This window comes from Marasmius oreades, chromosome 7 (genome assembly GCF_018924745.1).
Source record: "Marasmius oreades isolate 03SP1 chromosome 7, whole genome shotgun sequence".
NCBI lineage: Eukaryota > Fungi > Basidiomycota > Agaricomycetes > Agaricales > Marasmiaceae > Marasmius > Marasmius oreades.
In genome coordinates, this window is record NC_057329.1 from 2,122,744 (window position 1) to 2,145,910 (window position 23,167).

The following is a 23,167-nucleotide window of genomic DNA, read 5'->3' on the forward strand; positions in this document are numbered from 1 at the left end:
AAAGTCTCTCGATTCCTCGTTGATAAGTCTTTCATCGTATCCAACCCAAATATCTAACATTCCTATGCATGCTCTTCCGGAAAAGCTACTAGCAATCTCAGCTGTTCCAGGTGGAATTCCAGAATGCTGAATCGTAACTGCATTCAATGGTTCTAATGAATGAACCAGCCGTAGACTCTTTCCATCTTTCTTTAGTACCATGAACCACTTTGATCGATACGACGACGTAGTAGGTTCGTATACTCCTGCTGCGATTTTGTCCTTCAAAATCTGGCAGACTTCTTCGTAAATCCCAGGTGGAATAGGGATATTACGCTCAACCCAGGGCTTGTGAGGCAACACTGGAAACTTAATCGGCGGGAAGAAATCTGTACGAAATGTTCCACCTTCATCTGCACTCCAAGCGAATCCTTTCTCTTGGATTTTCATCAGATGGTGTACCAATTTCATTTCTTCGGGCCATAGAAAGCCTTCATTATGATTCTTTTCTATGATTTCCTTACGTTCTTCTGTATACCGTTCTCCTGGACTGAACTCAGGAGGGTGCGGCGATAGTACTGGCATCCCTTCAAGCGGATCCCCAGTAATATTCCTAAGAACTCGGAATTCTTCTGGCATCTTAGCCAATTGTGGTCGGACTTTAAGCGCTACTGGCTTATATTTTCCGTAGACCGACTGAACTGTATGTTTTCCAAGCGCCGTAGCACCCTGGGAAACATAGTTCTCACGCTTCATAGACTGCGAGCTACTCAAGAATGTGCTATATGAATTCGTAGGAAGACTTTCTCTCGAAAGCTTTCCTTCTAAGTTGCGTAGAGCAAGCCCCATCTCTTGTACACACGCATCAAGTTCGATAACGTAGGCATTCAGAGAGTCCGTAGACGATAGAATCTCATCTATCGGGGTTTCGCCCGTATAAAGGTCCTTAGGAAAGTTGTCTATAGTCCCGTAGACTTGCAACCATCTTTCCTTATGAAAAGCTAGTTCATTGAACAAAGTCTTTCCACGTTTCTCAGGATCCTTAGCTAACCTATCCAAATCCAAGGCTATACATTCGTCGGTTTGGTAGTGATTTTCGTACATCCTTTGGTGATAATCTACTAGCGCAGATGCTTCATTTAGCATTGTATCAAATGCATTTTCATTTTCAACCACACCCCCTACAAAACTTCGTAGTCGGAGCAACGGGGGTATTAATCTATTTGGATTTTCTTCGATTTTCGACACCTCAGCGAGATCCTTGAAATTCGTACTAAGCGAATCAACAAGTTCACATAGACTATGGGTATCTTGAGCCTTCAAAAGTAAAGCTCTGCCGTCTACGGCGACCTCACTAAGCTCATCTATCTTGTCTGGTTGAGAAGAGTCCGATCGATGTGCCAATTTTTGGCTGTTGAAGCCTTCGAGGGTTGAACCTCTTCTAGTAGTACAAAGCAATGGTTCTCGTTCCGTAGATTCACCGTGTATAGAATCTAGGGAATTTGAAACTGGTGCTGATGAATATAAAGAAAGAAAACTGTCCGTAACACAAGGAGAAATAGAAGCACTGTTTTTGTGTTTTGTATCTTCTGTGTGTTTTTGGTCTTTTTCGTTTATATCAATGTTTTTCATCACTCTCGAATCAGACTGACTAGTAGTCCTTTCACTATTTGAAGCTTCTATGAAGGCTCCAGCCAGCTCCGTAGGAGAGAATTTTGTATTTATCAAATTTTTATATTTTTCAATTCGTGGAACACCGTGAGCATCTACGGATATTTGTAGAGCCACCTCTCCTTGATCCTCTATCAATTCATCAAGGTGGACTGAAAATTTGAAGATTCAGTCCCTCGTTGTTCTCTTTCTTTCTGCGCTTCCTCTGAACTCTGCGTCCGTAGGGTTGGTTCCTGCTTAGGTTTTATCTTAATGCCTTCCCCTCTCATGTATGTAGGGATGACACTTTGAATTCTTTTGTTTGGGCATGAAACCGTAACCCACTGATCTCCATCCCTGAAGTTTTGCACTTTCGATTCCGTTAGGACATCGAAAGGCCTACCTAAGAGAATCTGAAAGGGAGCTTTCTCCACCACATGAAGTTGCAAGTATACTGTTACTTCACCAAACTTGAAAGGTACATTTCTGCACACTCCCAGTGTTGGTTTCAGCTGTCCATTGGCCGACTGCATGTGAATCACTGAATTCGGATCCCATTGCAAGCCTAATCCTTGAGCAACCCATGCATCAATCGCGATTATTTGCGATCCACCATCGATCACCGCTTCTACTCTTTCCGTAGAACCGTTAACCTCAGGGAAAACACATCTGAGACCCTCGGACAATCCAGCTACTATCACGACCTTCTGTTTTTCTTCAGAATCTAACTCGGTGCGATAAACTTCCACCACATCTCGGTGAACTACTGAACCCGCTTCCAATCCGTCTTCTTCCTCTTCTAAGGTTTCGAACGAATCTACGGTCTCAATATTATCTATTTTCACAAACTCTACTTCTTCATCAAAAGGTTCCTCAGCCGCCGTAGAGTCTTTTATCGGATAGTCTAACGTTTGAAGGAATGCTTTATAGTTCTTCGTTCGAACGTGCTTATTCCTAACTCGCCGTAGCAATGCTTTTCAGAACTCTTCTGAAGCTGTGAGTTTGTTCAAGCAAACACTAGCCGGATTGGCCATCATTTGGTCAATTAGGTCTTGAATCACCCATTGCTTATATCTTTTCATTTCAACATTTTGAAGATTTTCCGTAGATGCTTTCTTCACGTTTTCGGACTGAACCTTCTTAGATTTTGAAGCACCCTTGTCTTCAGGAATTACGCTTCGGGGCAATACCGAATCCCTTGGTTGTGGGACACGTTCTACGGGCTGAATTTTATCGAATACCCTAGGTGGCGGAGTAGAAGGACGTCTATCGACCTGCGACGGAGGTTTTTCTTCATCCGATTCTGCTTCATCTTCTTCTTCAGAGACCTCTTCTTCGAAAGGCTTTCTCTGGGGTATCACATACGGTTGTTTTCTTAAGAATGACGGCGTAGATATCACTACTTGGGGTTTTGGTGGTAATTTTATTTTTTTGGGGTCCTCCGGTCTCCTCTGGGTATCTCGAGATCTATCTCTCTTATCTGAGGAGTCCATCATTGGACCTTTTAGTTTTTTGAGCTGTCGCCCGACTGGCGACGAGTCTCTACCTCCAAAGCAGCAATTCTCTGTAACAAAACTTCTATCGTAGGCACAGATTGACGGTCTGAGAGATCATCATCAAGATCCAAGTCTCCCTGTAAGAAGAAACTGGTCTTTTCAGCACCTGGCCATCCCTTCTCTCTAGCGATAGCTCTAATTCTGTCTGCTCGCGATTCTTTCTTTACTGGATCAGGCGGTGGGAGGTTATTCCCATCGTACATCTCCAGTCTATTCGTATGTTCATTCTTAACTATCCACTTCTTCTGGGATAGCTCTTGTGCTTGCCTGCATTCTCTCCAGAAATGCCCGGGTTCATCACAAATAATGCAATTTTTGTCCGTAGGCGCCCTATATGGCTGCCCCGCGGCCGTAGAGTTGGATGCGATCTGGTTCGAAGGCCTAGATCCACCGCTACTCTGCCCTTGGCTTCCATTATGATACGCCATAGCTTGCATGTTTTTGTAGAAGTTAGGCTGACTGAAGTCAGGCATCTTCTTCGAAAGCTCAGAAACTGCACGTGCGAAGTCGTTCATTCGAGTATTCTGTGCGTCTACGGAGGCCAAAAGTTTCATTGTCAACTCGTCAGAAGCTATTTCCTTCTTGTACGAAGACAATGGAGCTATCGTAGGCTCGATTTTTGCACAAGTGATCAAAGGGGTTCCTACGGGAGCCGCCGCTTTCACTCCTAGAGTATAGCTAACAGGATCTAAGCCCTGAGGTGCGTAGCAATCGCCTACTAACTCATTACTTATGGTCAAAGCCATATCCCTAACTTGGGAGAAAGCAAAAGGGTCTAGCTGGGAAGCCACCCACCCACTATCTACTTCTACAGGCTTTTCTGCCTGCAGGTTTCGAACGTAGTGAGGGTCCCGTAGCCTCTTTCTGATCTCTCGCCAGAATGTCGGGTCTAGACATTCCGCAAACTTCTGTACTTTCTCTCGATTCGACAAACTTCCTGCAAGTTTGTCTGCTTCAAACTCAAACTCCATATTAAACGAAGTAAGCTTTTGTAGCTGTTCTTCTCCTATACCAGAGAACCTAGCCTTCAACAGATCTAAATTCTCCAGTGCTCCTATTTCTAAATCCCTAATTGACGGGAATGAATCAAACATCTCTTTCTCAAAGGCGGCCCAACTATAGCCTCTTGTAGATGGCAAATGATGTGCCAGGAGTCGAGAGGTCTCGAACTCCATTTGAATCATTGCTAGAATGATAAAAGATTCATCTAACTTCCAGCCCTTGACTTTCCCATATTGTAGGATAGCCGCCATCCATTCCCATATTGTAGGATAGCCGCCATCCATTCCCGTAGATTTCCAGGATCTAGACGGTTGAATGTGGGGAGCCTTCGTTTCGACGTATCCTTGTCTAATTCTTTCAAAGCACCTTTAGAGAACTCCGTCCAGGACTTCTTTATCAGTCTTTCTTCATCTGGCGCACCTGCCGCTACTGGGTCATTTGATATATGGGACATACTTGTTAACGGTCTTTCAAGAAATAAACTCGGGTTTAGTTCAAAAGAATAAAACTCTTCTTCCCGTAGGTTGAAGTCTGAATTATATTCGGAGGGTAGTGATGATAACGGTGAAGAAAACGGTTCAATGTCTTCAGTTAAAATCTCTGGGGTTTCGTATGGGGTTTCTAACGCTTGGTTTCTAGGACCTTGCGTAGATCTCGTATCTTGGAAAGCTTCTCTCGGACTTCTGTCAAAAGAGAAACCGGGGTTTCTTAAATCGTTTGGGACAATTTGGGTAGTCTCTCTCCCTTGCGTAGAATTGCACGTAGATCGAGAAGACTGACCAGCTCTCGGTACTTGAGCTGGGGTACTAGATGCTAAAGCCGTAAGACTATGTGTCTGTAAGACTTGTTTGCCAGCCGCTAGTGAAGTGCGAGTATTACGTCGCTGTGAACTAATCTTTCTGAGAGAAGTTCTTTTGGTTTTTGCTGTTTTTGTAGTTCTCGCCGTAGGGCTAAAACTACCGGAATTTCACAATATTTCGTTTGATACTGAATGTAATCTTATTTCCACCCCTGCGGTGGTCACCAGATAATGGGCGAAGAATACCACTCAAGAGTCAACCTAATATCAGAGCTACGGGAGTAGCACCAACACCAAATCAACCCAAAAACTAGTAAACCTCCGTGTAAAGTCTATCAATAACTCTACACACCAGGAAAGATTGCAAGGGTGGACTGCTTGGCAAAGGTTACGCACAAGATCACAGTCTCAATATTGTATGAAGGTTTTATGAAATCAATGTGTAACTGCAAGTGTAAAACACCACAGCTACGGGGACTCTAGGGTTGTAGGGGCTCTGTTTATTGTCCAGTGGACTAAGTGGGACTATGAATTTCGTCTACGGTAAGACTAATTCGAACGATTGGAGACTATTGCCCTCGACGGACACGAAAACTAAGTCCTCGGCGGACACGAACGCTAAGACCCTCGACGGATCACAAAACAGTAATCAAGACCTCGGCGGCCTACGGACGGATAGTTCTCTAGTTTTTGACCTCGACGGTCTCGTATAGTTCAAATCAAATCTTATCGTTTCACTGCACAAAGACAGGGCAAATCTCTCTATTGGTGTCAAGAGCAGTTACTCACGGGCAACCCACTCAGGACTTTCCTATGCACGGGTAGTACTTCTTTATCTACGGATACATGAGCTGCTTTTATACTACTTCTACGCTAGCTTTGTAATCCTATCTCTACTTGTTCTATCTCTAAAAATAATGCACCGTAGCTACGAATCCATGTGGAGTCTTATCGCTAGGGACTGCTACATGTGCAGAATCTTGTCTACGGAGCTTTTCCGTATTCGAATCATATGTTTTGGACCAATCTGGACCGTTCTTCATTCTTGTTTCAGCATGTAGAATGGACCTACATAGGCGTACCATATGGTATTTCCTGCCTATGGACCTTATCCTGCATTTCGACGTAATCAAATCATATGGACTTTGTGTGTCCAAGTAGTTCCAGCATATGGATCCAGAGTTCCGAATCGCCATAGCACATGAACAGTGTGGACTCCGAGATCCGTTGTTCATTCCTGCCTGGTTCCTAGGTACTCTATCTGTGATCTGGGATCTGTATCATGTCTTTTTGTCTTTTCCTCAGATCAGGACTCGATCTACGGTCATATCAAATTTCTCCTAGTCTGTGTGGTCCAATGTCCGATTTCTTGTCAACTAAATCCCCCGTAGAAGTAGGTACTCCTAGTATGAAGGTCTTTTGACTTTGTTAAGTTCTGCTACGAACGGTTCTGTGAAGACTACAAGTCTTCTAATAGTACAATCCCTTGATATGCCAGTGCATAGTAGAATGTAGAGAGTAGAACTTGGTGAATTACCGCTTAAGTCCTCTGCTCATAGTGTTCTACAGGTTTCGAACGGTCATACAGTTTTCTGACACGATCTACGGCTCTCTCTAACTGGTCTAGCTGCGCCTACGGCACATTCTACTAGCGGCACTAGCTTTAACTAGCAATTCGGGCTCACTCTAGTTCTTAATACGATAAATATTGCTCCATAGCACTGTTTTAAAGTGCAAAAAGAACCTTGTAGCATAGTCAACTAAGTCGCATTATCGACACCAGAAGGTCAATGTCTGGGTACATCTTCTTGGCAGGTGGTCCTGTTTCGTGGTCATCAAAGCATCAACTGATTGTTGCACTCTCATCCACCGAAGCTGAATATATTTCTCTAGTGAGAGGAGCTCAACAATCCATGTGGATGAAGAACTGGCTGGACGAGGTTTTTCTACCTCAAGGTTTCCCCTCTCTATTCTGCAACAACCTCAGCTCCATTAGTCTTACTGAAATGACAAAGGCCCATGGACTTTCGAAGCATTTGCAGATCTATTACCACTATGTGTGGGATCAAGTCCAAGACAGCAAAATTGTAGTTTAGCCTGTATCAACTCATGACAATATCGTAGATATTCTCACTAAACTGCTTCTAAAATTGGTTCACCAGAAGATTGTTGCATTTATGAACTTGGACTAGTGAAGGCATGGCACTAGGGGGAGTGTTGAGGAACATACATGATATGGTGCACGCTGTAGGCTGTAGGTACTCAATCACTATCTGATCATTTCTATCCCTTTCCCTTTCATTCCATTCCTATCCCTATCTCTGTTTCTGCCTCTGTTATTTCATATACTATTTCCTTATTTATACTGTCAATACATGATTTGACACCCTCAGTCATCTTCCTACATCTGAGGGTGAGTACATCTATTATCTGTCTATTTATCATTCTTACTTACTTACTATTTACCCTGTAGTTACTTGTGCAATACTATCAGTTGTCTTCCTACAGCTGAGGTTACTTATTAGTGTTCCTACAGAAGCAAGTTTAGAAACTGGAGCTACAGACGTTCAAGCTGTTGAGAACAACTCTGTATGTCCAGCTACCGGCTATCCGGCTTTACCGTTTCCAGTTTATCTTTGCAAGTCCCCTATTTAATTCTGAGTCACTCCTAATTAGTACTTCTATTTACGTTCACGTATGTATATTTTCTTATCTAGTATAGCTCCCTCAGTTTGTCATTGCGACTTACTGAGGTGAGCTAGTATTCATTCATTTACTTATGCAGATACTTATTTATTCTAGTCCTTCGTTTACAGGTATTGTCAATGATAGTTTGTCATTGCGACTTACTGAGTCCTTCGTTTACACAAGCTTCAAGGCCTGCAGGCGTAAGGCTTTCGGCAAGATGCCAATAATGTACCATTGATTGCTACACTGGCAGTGAACTTGAGAGTGAGGTTGCACTTGTTGAGGATTGGCCGATCATAGTTGGCTGCAGTTGCTCCGACATCGCTGTCCATCCCAAGACTATGTGGTATTACATATTCTAGTACCTTACATAGTAACTATCTACACACGAATCAGGGAGCCTTTCTTGCCTTCCCCAGGCTGTCGTCTCCCTCTGTCGACACTGTCCCTTCTACAGCACTGGTCGTATTGCGTCCTGAAGTATAGATTCATGACTCAATCGCATGGCCATGTTTGGTAGCAAAAATGACCTATGCAACAGTAAGCCGAGGAATTAGTATGTATCCAAAACGCGACCTATGAATGGATCATCTGCATGTACACCACCCACTCTGCGAATGAGCAGTTTCTAGGGCGAAAGAGACATAAAACCCAGTACATACCATCTGTCAGAGGGACAAACTTCTCAAACTAATACAGTTGCACACTGATAGGCATCAACAAAATGACATAATACTTTTTGCCCTTTTTAGGCTTTTTTCAGCTTTTTTGATGGCAGGCAAGCCACAAGACACTTTTTGTTATGTTTTTAACTATATATAGATAAGAAAAGCCGTACTTTCCAAGTCTCATGTAATTCTATTTACTTCTGTTTGCACATGCACACTCGGAAATGACTTGTCCCAAAAAGGACATAGATTGCAGCTTGTTGGCTTTTCTGTATTTTTGGTGGGGAAAAAGCCGAAAAAAGCCGGACAAGCCGGTACTGTATGTGAGCGGGGTACGTATCACAGGCCCGATATCTGATACGGGGTTCAAGCAACTTGGCAGAGATCAATACAGACGACACCAATTGATGGCTAGGATTTTACTCTACAACTGAATGAAAGCTTAGATCCTCAAGCTCAAGTCCCAGTCTACTCAAGTGCAGCCTTATATTACTAGACAGATTTTGATCTGATGCCAGCCATCCGTGGTAGAGACCTTGTTTCTTGAATAAGGCCTCGGGATCATGAGGATGAATGCTGTCAAAGAAGACGGAAAACTGAACAGCATACCTTCTTGACACCCTCCCGCCCGTGAGCCGTCGTAACTCCAAAAGTAACCGTTGTGGCCCACTCGGGATTGCGTCAAGCTGATAATATTGCCGACTCGATACCTTAACTGCGGCAGTGTATTCATCAAGAGATTCAGAATCATTTTGAGCGTTCTCTGCGCCCATGAGGGTGTTTGAACACTGCAAGAACTCAGACGCGCACCATACACAATTCTGAGATATACGTGAATCTGGAGGCGTAAAAGGAGAACTTTCGAGTATCTGGATGGAAAATGGGGGAACGAGTTCACAGCCGATTGTGAGCGATGGTTTATATAGGATGCTTGGACCACGGAAGCTGATCTAGTCTACTGTAAGTTGAACCACAGCTTTTTTACGATGCCGCAGGATGCCGCACTACTGCGGTTTGCGACGCGCGGGAAAGTTGACCTTGTACACATCTGTTCTCTCACCGGTTTTGTGGTCTACAGGCTCGTCCGAGGTTTGCTTTCTGACTTGGGGCGTGTATTGGCTTTAGAATAAGTCAGGTATCTACGTGAGTTCAAGAAATACACCAGTTCCCTCCTTGATTGCGATTTAACCAAGCCAACAAGTCCATTCAGAAACACCAGTATTTAAGGATATGACATCTGTTGGTCTTTCTCGACGACGAGTCGCCAATGCCACCAATGACAATGATTTGGGGTCTGACTTTGCCTCCTCCTCAAATCATTATGATGAAGACGATGCCAGACCAAAACCGAGCTCTGGGTGCGATTCCATCCCACAATGTCTGTATCATAACCAACTCCGGGCGAAATTTCTTTTAGCCAAACAACTCCTCGTACGATGACAGGTGGCCACGGGGGTTCAGCTTTCGAAGGCGGGAACAGGATAGCGTTTGATCCTAGAGATTTGGAGGATGTTGGTGCCGAGGAGAAGAGAGTAGGAGGAAAAGTTCCAAGGCTGACGATCATGGAGGAGGTGTTGTTGTTAGGGATAAAGGATAAACAAGTGAGAATCACTTCGTTTCGCGTCGATATTAGCTCACATCATCACTAGGGATACCTCTCTTTCTGGAACGACAACATCTCTTATGCTCTCCGAGGTTGCATACTCGTGGAACTCGCTCTACGGAGGCGTATCGCTCTCACCAAGGATCCTAATAGGAGAAGACTACCACCTAGCGAGAGGATTCTTGAAGGTGCCGTACACTTGGGTCGTCATCTGTAATTTCGCGCTCACGAAGACGTTGTTCACCAGTTCTAGACGACAGACAGACAGGAGAAACTATATTAGACGAAGCTCTCAGAATGATGAAAGGACAGCAGGATCCGGTTGCTCAAGGGGGAGGCGGGGAAAAGCTGTCCGTTAACAACTGGATTGATCTATTGAGTGGTGGGTTTATTGTAACCAGTCGGACTACTCTCTGTTGATGGCTTCTAGGTGAAACATGGAACGTCCTTAAAATTGGTTTTCAGCTCAAGCAGGTCCGAGAGCGTCTCGCCAAAGGCCTTGTCGATAAAGGCATCCTTCGTACCGAAAAACGCAATTTCCTCCTCTTTGATATGGCTACGCACCCCCTTGCCGACCTTCGTGCTAAAGAAAATATTATTACTCGTGTCATCTCAATACTCACGTCTACCACATCCGCTGTTCCCTCAAGTGCTCTCGATAAAGAGGGTACTCAATGTCGGGTTATGAGGGCGGTTTGTCTGGTTTGTGCGGCATATACAGCAAGTGTCCTGGATAACGCCTTCGGAAGGCTCGGATACGAAGAACGGGAAGCTGCATTTGGTCGTGCTGATGACATCTTAGTGGAGTTCTCCAGCTGGCCATTCGGAAGTGCATCAGGAATAGTCGATTCGGGACCCAAAAGGAAGTACAGTAATAAAATTGCCACAGGAAGCTCGGGAGATGGTTCAAGAGAAAGCATCATGGGCTTACTGACAGAGGTCAAGAAGGAGTCGGTTGGTGGGGAAGAGGATCTGGGTTTCGAACTCGTTTCAGGAGTTTTGGAAGTTTTGAGCAAGTTAGATTCGTTAATCTGAAGCGACCAAACGTCAAACTCTCCGCACCTATGGGACAGGTCCTTACCTGGATGACTGGTTCTCGGGAGAGCGGCGCGTGTTTTTTGCATCCGCCACCACCGACGGCATGCATACCTTCTCTGTTTTCTGCCAAGGTTAATTTTTGCTACATTCATCTTTATTGACGGTCGCTTTATATAAGTAGTATCATTATTTCAGGAATAAAGAAATTTCGCTTGAGTCCAAAACCGAGGTTAATCAATAACTACCCACATCAAGACGGCCTCATAGCTTAGTTTTGATATCCTCAATCGCCTTCTCTTGCACCAATTGCTTCCTTTCAGCTACCGAGATTCCTATTTCATGTAGAATCTCTTCAGTGTGCTCTCCCGCATTCAAGACTGTGGTTGACTCGGAAGAGGTGGCGGGAGCTGGAGCTAAACCAACGACGTGTGGATGAGGAGAAGGGGTAGCATCAAAGAATTCACGTTCGACAGCCTCCTGCGTTGTGAGAACCGGGACGCAGCACGCGTCTGTGCCTTGGAATAGCTTCAATAAACCCTTTGTGGAAAACGGACATGCAGGCATACCATGGAAGACTTGAGCCCATTCATCTCTATTCCGAGTCCTAAATCCTCTCTCTATGTAGTCTTTCAACTTCGGCCACTCTTCCTGTTTAGTCTGCGTTTCTGGAGTTGGCACCCACCCATAACTTGCACGGAAATCTTTTGGGAGGGCTTTGACAAAGCCTTCGATGAAGGCCCGGAAAAACTGAGGTTCAAGGCAGCCGACAGACATGCATTCTCCATCCTTGCACGGGTAGAGATTGTAAAAAGGTACTCCCCCGTCCAGGAGATTGCTTCCCCGCTTCCCAGAAAATGCGTTGGGGGTAGGAAGTTGCTTCATTATTAGAGGGAACGACGACAAATATCTCACCCCGGATACCTGCATTGTCTGAGTTCCATGGAAAAAGGCAAAGAAATATCTTGTTCACCATATCCGTGTTGACTACTTGCCCACAGCCCGTTTGATAGCGAGCGAGGAGAGCGAGTAGTATCCCAGAAGCACAAGTTAACCCTCCACCCGCAAAGTCGGCAAGTAGATTGAGAGGAAACGATGGTCTATCGTGTGCTCCGGGTAACATTGAAAGAACACCACTCGATGCAAGATAATTGATGTCGTGTCCTGTAGGAGAAGTTTAGACTTGATATGTGAACGAGCCTATTTCATGACGAACCGGCCATATCCTTTTGCCTCCCTGTTCTCGGAAATCCCACCATTCTAGCATACACCAATCTATCGTTCAAGCCTCCCTTTCCATCCTTCCCAAGGAAGACCTCTGGTCCCAGTCCTAAACGCTCGAGAACACCAGGCCGAAATGGGTCAATTAATACGTCCGAATTGACGATGAGTTTCTTCAGGACTTCTCTTCCACTTTTGGTTTTGGGGTTGATTGCAATAGATCTTTTCCCTCGACAGAGAATGTCTGTTGAGACAGCACCTGGACGGTCAATTCGAACGACACTTGCGCCGTTGTCCGCTAGGATGAGACCGGCAAATGGACCCGGTGCTAGGCCGGCAAACTAGAGAATGAAATCTTGTTACATGATCGTTATCTGGCTTTCAAAATGCTCACCTCGACGACCTTTATACCGTTGAGAGCCATAACGAGAGGAAAGCACTTAAGTCCTTCTTTTCTCTATATTGGGATTAACATAGCCGAATTCCCCGGCAGCGGCAATTCAGCTGATTTTTGCCGGTATATCCGAACTACTAACCGATACAGAATTCTAAAGACTCTTCTCTTTACCCTGGTCTAGCAATAGGAAAATTCGATAGCACCGCAAGTACGCCATGCTTACCTTTCTGAATTCCAATTTCCAACTCCCATCCAGAACATAGAAGCACTAAACCACCTAAATACATCTCTGATTCATCACATCTTCCTCCTTCTGAACATCACTCTGGCGCTCGAATTAGGTATGACGGTGTTTGCGAACCACAGTGGGTGAGGGAAATTTGCTTGTTTTTCAGAGAATTTGACGTCGTAAGTCAGAAGAACGTATCCCATGAGCATTTTGAGCTGGTTGACGGCAAAGAAACGACCTGGACTACTTGAGAGTAAGGAGGGTCCGGGACCTGGAAGTCGGATAAGGGCTCACCAGGCATGTTTGCCCGTACCAAACGTTAACCAATCTTCAGATAGAGTGGTCATGCAATTTCTGGTATTCCCGCCTGAGTTTGTAAAAATCACTATGAGAGCTTACTGCCTCAGAGGTTAATGCGATGACTTATTCTACCTTTTTCGGCGAACCGTGCAACTTGGAAGGTGTCCGGAGCGGGATACGTTTTCTATCGGAAGGGTCGATCTACTGAAGATGGGAGAGATCGGTAAACACATACTTCAGAATGATGGGTATGGTACGCCGCTATTCCTACTTTCGTCCCCGTAGGTAAACGAATACCGTTGGGTAACATGAAGTCTTGGAGAGCTATCCGAATGACACTAACTATGTTCACGGTCAGAAAACATTTGACTCTGGCACGCCAGGCATACCTGACGCCACCCCTTTCCTGGCCGACTCCTTCAAGAAGCTATCCAACATATACATTTTTGACATGGCGGACTTCGTCCATCCCCCTTCACTTTCTATTACGGAAGTAAACTCATCGCGCAGAGGGTCAGCGAGCTGAGGGTTGGCAGCAAGATCATAAAGGGCATGCGTGAAAAAACCCTCAACGAAATGTCAGTAATCAATGAATTTGAAGAATCGGACTCGCTTACAGAAGTCGTGTGTATTGCCGCGAAATTGATTGCAATCACTCGGAGGGATAAATCCTCTACTGAAGCCTTCTGCCAGTCCTCACCTATTTTCTCGCGTTTGTCAACGAGCCAGGAGAGCAAATCATTCTACAATAGAAATTTAATCAGGGGTACTTCACAACTGCGGACACCAACTTACTGGTTCATATGACTGCTCAACGCCAGAACCATGATTTTGGCTTTCCGTCTCCATTCGTTCTTTCAATATAGAAGAAAGGTGCTTCGTTGCTCGTCGTAGGCTTGAGCGACGGGAACTGAATATACGCCCAACGATCCTGTGGATATATGACGAGCACAAAGTTAAGGAGGACAGAAGACGTCAACAAATTGGCACTGACGGGTGTAAGAACTTTGGGAACAGACCGATAACGAGTGCATTGACTGCAACGCTAATAGTAAATTTGACGTTAAGGTCACACCAATCCTTGTTGCGACCTGTGTCAAATGGTTGTATATATCGGTCATTCGCAGGCAGTGGGTAACCAGCAATCAGAAGAACATACAGAGAGGCAGACCAACAAACACCCTATTGGACACGCGTACGACGATCTTTGGCATAAGTTTCGGAAGGTTTGAATATTCGGTCCAATCTAAGGCGATGAAATGCAGACTCAGAACGATGTGGTAGAGTGATAAACTGGGTCGTACCCTCTGTTGCAGGAATAAAGTCCTGGAAAGCTTGTCGAATTTCGTCCCTGATGTCATCCAATTTTGCAGCGGTGTTGCGGGTGAGGGAAGTGAGTATGACATCGACGTGGTAAGGATTGTCGTTCAGATGAGGTGACATCGTATAGCGAGCCTTGAATAACTGTACGGACACATATTGCAGTGCATCAACAAGGTCATTCATCAGAGACTCGAGACGAAGCTCACGTCGTCCAGGGCTTCAAATGTAGACAACTCGTCCTCAGATGCCCGTCGTAAACCATCGTACATCTGGTGTCCATTGACAACTACTTGCCAGCCGTCGATGGTGGGGATCTTGAATGCCGATCCTGGATACTATTTATTGCACACGAGGGGATTCAGCTGGTGGGTTCGCGATACGCATGTGAAAAGCCGACTGACCTTGCGACAACCTTCCTCGATAAGCGCACGTCCATCGAATAAGTATCTCCAGATGGTTATGTAGGAGGTGAATATGCCATCATGGCCAACAGTCGGGATCGCTTCAAGCTAATTTTGTGTGAGTAACGTCGTATGTCGCAATGAGATCCACACACCAGTGCACGCTTACGAAGCGCCGTGAAGTACATGTAAAATGCATAGGGAAGGCCAAGAGCTACTCCCAAGTTGAGATAAGTAATTGCCGTACTAAAATCCAACCTCATTGGCATGATGATTGTAGACGAAGTAATCCTCCTTTATGAAACACAACGACGGGAAAAGGCGGAATCTTGAGCTACCCATTGGTCTGAATATGACGCCAGGGGAATTGAGTTGCATCCGGTTGTAACCGTACTTGGACAGGCTTGGGCGTGTATCTGAATCTTGCTACGGATTCGTCCGTTTCGTAGTATCCCGAGGTCGATGGTTGATGCTTGAGCTTGAGAGCTTGAGAGATTGGTCCTCTCGAAAGGTCGAACGAAAGCCTCGAATCCGAACAGGACAGCCGGCGACTCTTCGGAACTTACGTAAGTAAGCCTTTCCTTGTCACTGACCATGAGCGTTTTGATATTTACCATAATGCCCACTCCCGAACACAATGATTTTCCTGCATCTTCTGTTTCTGACATTGAGAAGAAGTTGTATCTCGTCTTGACGCGTTTTCCTTTGACGTCTGTGCTATCATTAGGTCATATGAGGAGGGAGAAAAGTTGAAGGGATAACATTAGTGGTTAGAGCGCATCGGAGGTGGATATTGTTATTGCCGTTGCTTTCACCTTGAGATTCTGATATTTTTCTTTAGGTGGACTCTCAGCAATTTTGAAGCTTTGTCAATGATTGGCTCTTGTTCCATTACCCATGTGACTCCAACTTTTGTTGCGATAAATACCCTCGAGCTCCGAGTCAGACGAGTCAGACTTTCACCATGCCACTTAAACTCAATTACCATCGATATGACATCTTCACCACCACCCGTTTTCTTGGAAATCCGTTAGCCATCGTTCACGTTCCCGCATCTGCATCCCTCACTCAAGAGCATAAACAATGCATTGCACGAGAATTCAATTTGTCTGAAACAACCTTCGTACACGAAGAGGAGCCAGGAATGCAGATTCAGACTACCTTTCGCACGGATATCTTTACACCGCACACGGAGATCCCTTTCGCTGGCCACCCGACAATTGGAACAGGCTTCCATTTACTCTCTACTCGTCAGGACAATGATGTCACGCTGCGAATAAAGGCGGGCGATACGGTCGTCACACGTACTGGCGAAGCATCCGTTCGCCTACGAGTTCCAGTGGATTTCAAAATCCACTCTGCGTTGAAGATAGACAATCTCATCATCAAACAAACACATCTGAGTGCCGATGATTTCACAGAGCGAAGTAAGATGATACCCATCGCTTCGATCGTGAAAGGCATGAATTTCTTCATCCTTGAGGTCAATGATGTCGATGTATTAGGTCGGATGTATCCCTACTCGGAAGATATCACGATTCCTTCCACTCATTTGGGAGCATGGTCGGGCAGTCAAACGGAAACAACGCTCATACACGTCTATGCCTACACTGTAATAGAGGAGAGCGACCAGATCAGGATCAGGGCCCGTATGTTCTCTTGGGCTGGTCATGAAGACCCAGCCACGGGCTCAGCTGCTTGTACACTCGGTAGCTACCTGGCCTCGAAGAAAGGGAAGGGAAAATGGAGATTTGAAATAACTCAAGGAGTGGAAATGGGTAGGAAGAGCGAGATTGTGGTCATCGTTGAGATTGGGGATGGGAATGTGGTTGAGAATGTCCAGTTGGAGGGAAGTGCAGTTAAAGTCATGGAAGGGTCGCTCACACTGGACGCTTAGATACGGGACTTATTGGCGGGTGTTCTGCGGTCAACCAAGCCTCCCCTCTCAATAATGTGTCGGATCAGTGTGAGTAATTCAAAAATTGTGATGAATGTTTGTGGAAGCTTGCAGCCTCAATGCAACAACGCGGCCAGCCGTTGCAGGTCAGTCACAGATCTCAACATCCTTTTCATTGTGTCTATAGGCGCTTGAATTCGTTCATTCTCGGAGAAAACATTACCGACGAGAGGCGCCCTGTCAATGGGCAGATTTGGTTGTCGATTACCAGAGCGCCTCTACTTATGAATTGGTGTGTGCTGCCGAAGTTGATTCGTTCCTCGCTGATGCTGTTTAGCACATAATTAGCTTTGTTCTCCCCTATTACGGCCCACACGGAGGTTCCGAGTTCGTTGACTGGCGTCTAGCGACGTCCTTTCACCTCCTGCTACATACCATGCTGCTTCCAGCCCCTCGGCTGAAAGTGGTTCATTGAGTATCCTCGTTGTGAAGAACCTGCGCTGTGGGGCCACAAACACGAGCGTCGTGGGGTCATCAATACAGTTCCCCACCAAAACAGCCAGAGCATTGAAGGCTAAAGCGCTACTTAAAGTTAAATGGATGAGGTCGGCGGTATACGTATACATATACACCGGCGGCAGCAAATTTTTCGGGGGAAAAGCCGAAAGTTGTCTAGCTGTTGAACGTTGAAGCTTGAAGGATCCGAACGACAGGAAAATCTTGATACCGCCGAGAACCTCATTCAGAAAGCCCCGCTTTCTACTTGTTCTCTCAAAGATTTCAGGCACTTTACATATGGCCTTGGTGTTGTCGTATGCCGGTTTCTGACTTTACGACATTCACATCCTTCTTTAACTCACGGATAGATCCTAGATCTCCGACAACATGACAAGCGCTTTCCATTCGACCTAACAGTTTTTTTCTCTGTCATTCAGCTCAAGTTTGCCGCACCACCACAGGGCAGAGGGTAGGGTTCTCTCTGGACTGCGCCGCACCATGCACGAACTCGTCGGTGTTAAAAGGCCCTCAAGTTCCTCTCGAGTTGCTCCGAATCGAACTAGATGGGTTCAACTTCTCCTGAACAGTTTTCCCTCTTCGACACCTTAACTGGGTCCAAGTCTGCGAACCATCATGCGGCTACCAGCCTTATTCTCAACTTATTGAAGGCGGTCGGCTACGAAGCGTGCCAGACGGATCGCAATACGCATTATCTCTACTCTGTCGTATCCGACATTAGAGATGCCTACGACAGCGTTAACGACTGGATCGATCGGGTAGACTCAGGGAACGGCGATATCTGGACTTTGTTCAACAACTATACTAATGCAATCGACCCTCTTGAAGAGTACACAGTGGTTATTTTCGCGCGATAACGTTCGTGACTGACATTGATTCATCTATAGGCGACTATCACGGCTATTCCAATTACTCAAAGAGGATTACAATAAGGAGCAGACCTACACTAGTGATGACGACCTCGGGAGTTGTTTCGACCTTGTTGAATTATTCGAAACAATCAGGGGTGAACTTGGAACTACAGTTGAAAAACTAGGTCAATATTTCGCAGAGGTTTGTGTGACTTTTGCATTGTCATTCTACATACTGAGGATCCTTTCCTATAAGGGGGATAAATCCAGTAAATCTAGGTCTCTGTTCGGCGATGACTACCTCTATATCCAAAGTCTGCGGAATAAGCTTGATAAGAAACAAGTCATGGGCAAACGTTACCTTCGTAAATTCAGGCAAGAAAACGACAAGACCATAAAGCTCCTCGAGAATTGGTCCACTGGTCCACCTCAAGGTGCGACGGCCGTAGGTGATTTGCACTGACAGCTCAAGTTTCACTTCGCTGATGTCGCTTTCTGTGGCAGGATAAAATCGCTATCAAAGGAATTCAAGTTTGGATGATCGTCTACTCTGTCATCGACAAAGGAACCGCACCCTCGGCCTCTAGTAAATTGAAAGCCCTTATCAACACCGAAGAACTGTGGAATGAACTATACAAGTGGGTAATTCGAACCCCATCTGAGAATCACTGACGTTTTGCTTGGTTCTAGGACGACTGTGCTTGTGAATGAATATCTGCAAGCACCCTCGAAACCGTTCGAAAAGCTCGAGAACAACTACAAGGCCTTGATCGAATATCTCAAGACCTCCGCGGTAATTGTCCTCGCTCGAGGACAAAAATCTGAATCTGAATTGATTTCCCTCCCTCCCCAGCCTTCCTTGTCAAGATTGCCGGATACCTATCTCAAAGTAATTAAACTTGTGGCCAAAACTGGACGTCCTTACTTCGCGCAAGCCGTTATCTTGGCAAAAGAATGCCAGAAACTTTCAAGCACCTACTCTGCGAAGCCATTGGACCAGCGCCACGAAATTGAAGAGTAAGTCATCGTTCCGATCTGCCCCTTCTCCAACGCGTGAAGTAACCCCCCCACCTTTTGAGGGTCTTTACAAAGGTCGAGGTTGCACTGAAGTCAGCCGAAGACCATAGGTCCCATAACGCGTCAGCCAAACTCGAAGTGTCTGATGATGTCGACAAAAAGTTCAAGGAGGCACATGAGCAGGCGAAGGACTGTTTCCAGTCCTTGGAGGCAAGTCTCTTTCCCGCCGACCAAACGACTGTTGAAATTAACAGATAAGTAGTTGACTAATGACTGGGATGAGCTGGACCGGGGGATGAAAACCGCCAAGGCCAATGATACTCAGCGCAAGCAAGACTTCGAAAGCTACGTCAAAGCTCACGCGTCCCAGCAGAGTCTGCCTCACCAGTCCTTTATTACGGTGACTATCGAGACTCGGGCCTCAAAGGGGAGTACAGAAGGAGTTCTCCATTCATGTGAGATTTATATTCAACCTTGCCCATCAATAAATCAGGAAAGGAGCTAATCCATCCTTACTATCTTTCAGATAAGGTCGAAAAGACCACGAGGCTCAGCACTCTTCTGTGGGATCGCATCCGTTCTGAGGCGAGACCAGCCGGGCTGAACGTCAAGGCTTATTTCACCAAGAAAGACTCACCCAACAGGGAACGTCTTGACTCTGATATGAAGATTGAGGAAGTTGATCCCAATACCCCACAACTAACTTTGGTTCTGGTTATTCCTACCTGACCAGCTCGGTATTCCACGACTCTGAGTATCCCAGTATGACCTACTATTTGCCCTGTAGTCTATCACTTCAATCCATCGATTCTGAAATTTGGAGAAGCGTCGTCTAATGGCAACGAGAACAGGACAAACTTGGTTGTTGTTGAATGATGCCCTGAGCACTATACCTACTAACATCAATCTACTTGGATCGAGGATCGTTCTCAATAATCGCCTCCGCTTCAGGTTTAAGGCTAGCCAGCATGTCGGCAGTTCCCTTGTTAGGCTTCCAACCTATCGCCTTCGAGCGATTTGCTCTACAACGGGCATTACTTCCCATCATACCAGACTAGGGTGTGTCGTTAGCTCTCATCGACGGGACCGTTGGTGATCCCACTCACCCGGAAGTACTTGGTGACCTCTTCCTCCGTGAAGGAATTCGGTTCAGAAGTCTCCGCTTTCCCGAGCTTAACAAGTGCTTCTCCTATGCCTTTTGCGGCCTCATAAAGACTATGCTCGCCGTTTTCTCCAAAATAAAAACCCTCTCGACCGTGGCCCGTGGTAGGATTACTGGAGATGGAGTCGTATAATATACTGTACAAGTCCGCGACTAGGTAAAGAATGTTAGAAGAGCCGTCAGATTGGATGACCAGGCTCACATACGCTCGTGAATGTCTACGTTCGGCCAAAAATTTCTTCCTTGACCAACCATTCCTGCTCGTCCGCGTAGAATACTGAGTTTGATCAGTCCTGGAAGCTGGATCGAGTACGGATGAGAAATTCCCGCCTCGAATAGCCTTCCCCGCGCAATGGAATAAACTGTCGAAGGAAGGATGATGTACGATTTGATGTATCCTGCCAGTCGACTGAGCGATGTCGTTGAATCACATTGACAAATACACACCTTCTTTGTCCGCAGCGATGATGGCCAGATCAACGTTTCGGTGAGGCTGTGAAGGTGGTAAAGTTTCCAATTGTGCGACATCCTCGTCGTTGTATATTATCTTGGTCGCATACATCCCATTAGCATCATCACGGAGTACGCCTATGAGTGGTCGAATCATAACTTGTCGATGATTATAGGATCAGCAAATGAATACCTGTTCCAGACTGTTGGCATTAGAATCGAGAGTATCGGTGAGTATGGAAGATCATAGTACGGTGTTGATGAAAATTGGAGGCTTTCCGGTCTCCTTGAATCGCTTCTTCAAACCTTGAAGAGTCAATTTCGCGGCAACCAAGTCATCACAGTCGGCCTGTAAATATGTCGAATAGAGACATCTAGTTATAGGCCACTCAGTCGCATATACATACCATCGCAATAGCAACGTCGACCTTTGAACAAGCCTCTACCATGATACGTTCGTCATTATGGGATCCAACTATGGGTGTTATTCCGAATTCCTTGAGTTTCTCTGCTTTCTCAGGTGACCGCACAATTGCCCTGAAGTCGAACGAAGGTGCGTCTGAACGTGATAGAAAGCGGCTGAGAACAGAACCACCGACATAACCTATAGTAACAGATATTGCTTCCTCAACATCCAATCTTCATTCGTAATTGAGAGGATAGCTCACCTGTGGCTCCCGTAATCAGTACTTTAATCTTGGAGGGCATATTGACGTAGGATCAGGGACTGGGAGGTTTCATCAAACGAGGCCGTTGCGGCAGCCAGTAGCCCGGCCCGTTTCAATTACCTAGCGGGATAGCTGACGAGAAGAGAAAAGCAAGAAACCGGCTGACTACGCCTGATTTCCAGTAGAGCTTTCCTTTTTTTGTGCTGTATGGGTCTCTAACTGCTGCAATTCTAGTCAGACAAATCCATCCTCAGTCATAGACCCATTGTTTCTAAACGACAACTGCAGTCCTTTTACTCCTCTCAAGGTGCTTATTCTTTTCAGCTACATGGGAAGATCTAGATTCTACAGGAACAGGTGCAGTGTCCGTGTGGATGCACAACCTCCAGAACATCGTATGGTTTCCCAACTTCAAGTCCTCTACCTATTCTGGGCCAGCCGTCAAGGCATACGCAGGAGTTCGCGGCATTGATTTAGCAACATTTGTGGATAAAAGGGGCCACACTGTCGTGAGCGGTGAATATCCAGTGCGTCTTCTTTCGGTCACCAAGCCTTGATACTGATCTCGATTAGACCGTTGGCTTACAGGAGGGTATATACAAGGTGCCGGACACTCCGCCCTCACGAACCTCTATGGACTGGCTGCCGATCAAGCACTCGAATTCGAGGTAATCACAACACAAGGACAATACCTCATTGCCTCAGCAACTCAGAACAAAGACCTTTTCTGGGCTTTGAGCGGCGGTGTATGTGTATCCAGCCATGCCCATGTCGGTCCTAATGTGAATTTCAACCTAAATAGGGAGGAGGAACCTATGCTATTGTGTGGTCTGTCACAGTAAAAGCTCATCCAGACACCTCTGTTTCTGCCGGTTTCCTCAATTTTACGTCTACCGGTATATCCCCCGATGTGTCAAGCTCTCATTCCCGGTCTCGCCGATTCCAAACTCTGGGCAGTAGCTACCTACTCGGCTACATTTTTCAACAGCATTCGAGCCCGAGGTTGCTATGAGGCCAACCTCGCAGCTCTTTGGTCACCTAGAAAACGCTGTCCTTCCCGCATGGTGAGAAGCGCAGACAATGGTTCTGCCGTTCCAGTGAGTCATGCCTTGTTTCTTCCCTTGCACTGGTGGCTTTAAAGACCTTCAACCCAAGGCTTTTTGAGGTCGCTACCCTTAGAGCAAATAGTTTAGGATCAAGCAAGGATCACTGCCAGTCAGCTTATGCCCCCTTTGAAAAACTTAACACCGGGCTTGGGATCGTATCTTAATGAGGTCAACCCGTATTGAACTGAAGATTCCAGGTCGAAAGTTGATTCTATTGTAGGCTGACCCCAACGATCCCGATTTCAAGCAGGTATTTTACAGTGAGAACTACGACAAGCTGCTCACTATCAAGGATTAGTGGGATCTCGACCAAATTCTACACGGTTCGGTTACTGTTGGAGGAGATAGATGGCATCAGCAAGACGATGGAAGGCTTTGTCGAACCGTACTTTCATGGTGAGGTTGGGCGGCGCCATCCACACTGCAAGAGTTGCCGTTCGGTCTCGCGCCATCGCCGGCCTCGAGAGCACAATCCAAAATTGCAGGGAAGCATGCCAACAGATTTTAATAGCTTGTATAGTAAAGAATATATCCTTGCACCAAAACGGATTCCGACCAAAGCAAAAGCAAAACTGAAAACAGAATACAAAACAATACCCATAACAATATCCAAACTAGTAGATTGAAATAGAAGCCGTCAACATCGACT

General features: G+C 45.9%; 7 protein-coding genes across 7 annotated transcripts; 4 read left to right on the forward strand and 3 right to left on the reverse strand.

Annotated features, from left to right (window-relative positions):
* Window positions 1-9,364: 9,364 nt before the first annotated feature.
* On the forward strand, window positions 9,365-10,980 carry E1B28_011392 (uncharacterized protein; the record flags this gene model as incomplete). The annotated part of the gene is made up of 6 exons (XM_043156421.1): window positions 9,365-9,485; window positions 9,553-9,700; window positions 9,760-9,943; window positions 9,992-10,133; window positions 10,193-10,327; window positions 10,376-10,980. The coding sequence occupies exons 2-6, from the start codon at window positions 9,573-9,575 to the stop codon at window positions 10,978-10,980; spliced, it is 1,194 nt and encodes a 397-aa protein (XP_043006208.1). The 5' UTR covers window positions 9,365-9,485; window positions 9,553-9,572.
* A 264-nt stretch (window positions 10,981-11,244) lies between these two features.
* On the reverse strand, window positions 11,245-12,625 carry E1B28_011393 (uncharacterized protein; the record flags this gene model as incomplete). The annotated part of the gene is made up of 5 exons (XM_043156422.1): window positions 11,245-11,498; window positions 11,550-11,904; window positions 11,954-12,144; window positions 12,197-12,542; window positions 12,596-12,625. The coding sequence occupies 5 exons, from the start codon at window positions 12,623-12,625 to the stop codon at window positions 11,245-11,247; spliced, it is 1,176 nt and encodes a 391-aa protein (XP_043006209.1).
* A 270-nt stretch (window positions 12,626-12,895) lies between these two features.
* Window positions 12,896-15,120, reverse strand: E1B28_011394 (uncharacterized protein; the record flags this gene model as incomplete). The annotated part of the gene is made up of 13 exons (XM_043156423.1): window positions 12,896-13,070; window positions 13,122-13,194; window positions 13,260-13,311; window positions 13,363-13,469; window positions 13,517-13,694; window positions 13,745-13,870; window positions 13,923-14,058; window positions 14,122-14,218; window positions 14,287-14,373; window positions 14,432-14,591; window positions 14,657-14,785; window positions 14,852-14,959; window positions 15,007-15,120. The coding sequence occupies 13 exons, from the start codon at window positions 15,118-15,120 to the stop codon at window positions 12,896-12,898; spliced, it is 1,542 nt and encodes a 513-aa protein (XP_043006210.1).
* Window positions 15,121-15,815: 695 nt separating this feature from the next.
* E1B28_011395 (uncharacterized protein) lies at window positions 15,816-16,748 on the forward strand (the record flags this gene model as incomplete). The annotated part of the gene is made up of 1 exon (XM_043156424.1): window positions 15,816-16,748. One exon carries the CDS (start codon window positions 15,816-15,818, stop codon window positions 16,746-16,748), a length of 933 nt encoding a protein of 310 aa, XP_043006211.1.
* Window positions 16,749-17,809: 1,061 nt separating this feature from the next.
* Window positions 17,810-19,861, forward strand: E1B28_011396 (uncharacterized protein; the record flags this gene model as incomplete). Its single annotated transcript, XM_043156425.1, has 8 exons — window positions 17,810-18,093; window positions 18,152-18,317; window positions 18,372-18,560; window positions 18,620-18,753; window positions 18,806-19,132; window positions 19,195-19,342; window positions 19,395-19,587; window positions 19,659-19,861. The coding sequence occupies 8 exons, from the start codon at window positions 17,810-17,812 to the stop codon at window positions 19,859-19,861; spliced, it is 1,644 nt and encodes a 547-aa protein (XP_043006212.1).
* A 178-nt stretch (window positions 19,862-20,039) lies between these two features.
* E1B28_011397 (uncharacterized protein) lies at window positions 20,040-21,452 on the reverse strand (the record flags this gene model as incomplete). The annotated part of the gene is made up of 8 exons (XM_043156426.1): window positions 20,040-20,186; window positions 20,239-20,447; window positions 20,501-20,692; window positions 20,742-20,882; window positions 20,938-20,947; window positions 20,998-21,093; window positions 21,152-21,348; window positions 21,413-21,452. The coding sequence occupies 8 exons, from the start codon at window positions 21,450-21,452 to the stop codon at window positions 20,040-20,042; spliced, it is 1,032 nt and encodes a 343-aa protein (XP_043006213.1).
* A 133-nt stretch (window positions 21,453-21,585) lies between these two features.
* On the forward strand, window positions 21,586-23,023 carry E1B28_011398 (uncharacterized protein). The gene is made up of 6 exons (XM_043156427.1): window positions 21,586-21,719; window positions 21,770-21,928; window positions 21,986-22,158; window positions 22,215-22,509; window positions 22,568-22,686; window positions 22,739-23,023. Exons 2-4 carry the CDS (start codon window positions 21,787-21,789, stop codon window positions 22,422-22,424), a joined length of 525 nt encoding a protein of 174 aa, XP_043006214.1. The 5' UTR covers window positions 21,586-21,719; window positions 21,770-21,786; the 3' UTR covers window positions 22,425-22,509; window positions 22,568-22,686; window positions 22,739-23,023.
* Window positions 23,024-23,167: the final 144 nt, after the last annotated feature.

What these genes read in the sequence shown, in the direction of transcription:
- E1B28_011398 (XM_043156427.1), top strand. Translation starts at nt 21,787, where the DNA reads ATGCACAACCTCCAGAACATCGTATGGTTTCCCAACTTCAAGTCCTCT. An exon ending in GGGCCACACTGTCGTGAGCG is followed by an intron (nt 21,929 to 21,985) that starts GTGAATATCCAG and finishes GATCTCGATTAG; the next exon opens with ACCGTTGGCTTACAGGAGGG. An exon ending in TCTGGGCTTTGAGCGGCGGT is followed by an intron (nt 22,159 to 22,214) that starts GTATGTGTATCC and finishes CAACCTAAATAG; the next exon opens with GGAGGAGGAACCTATGCTAT.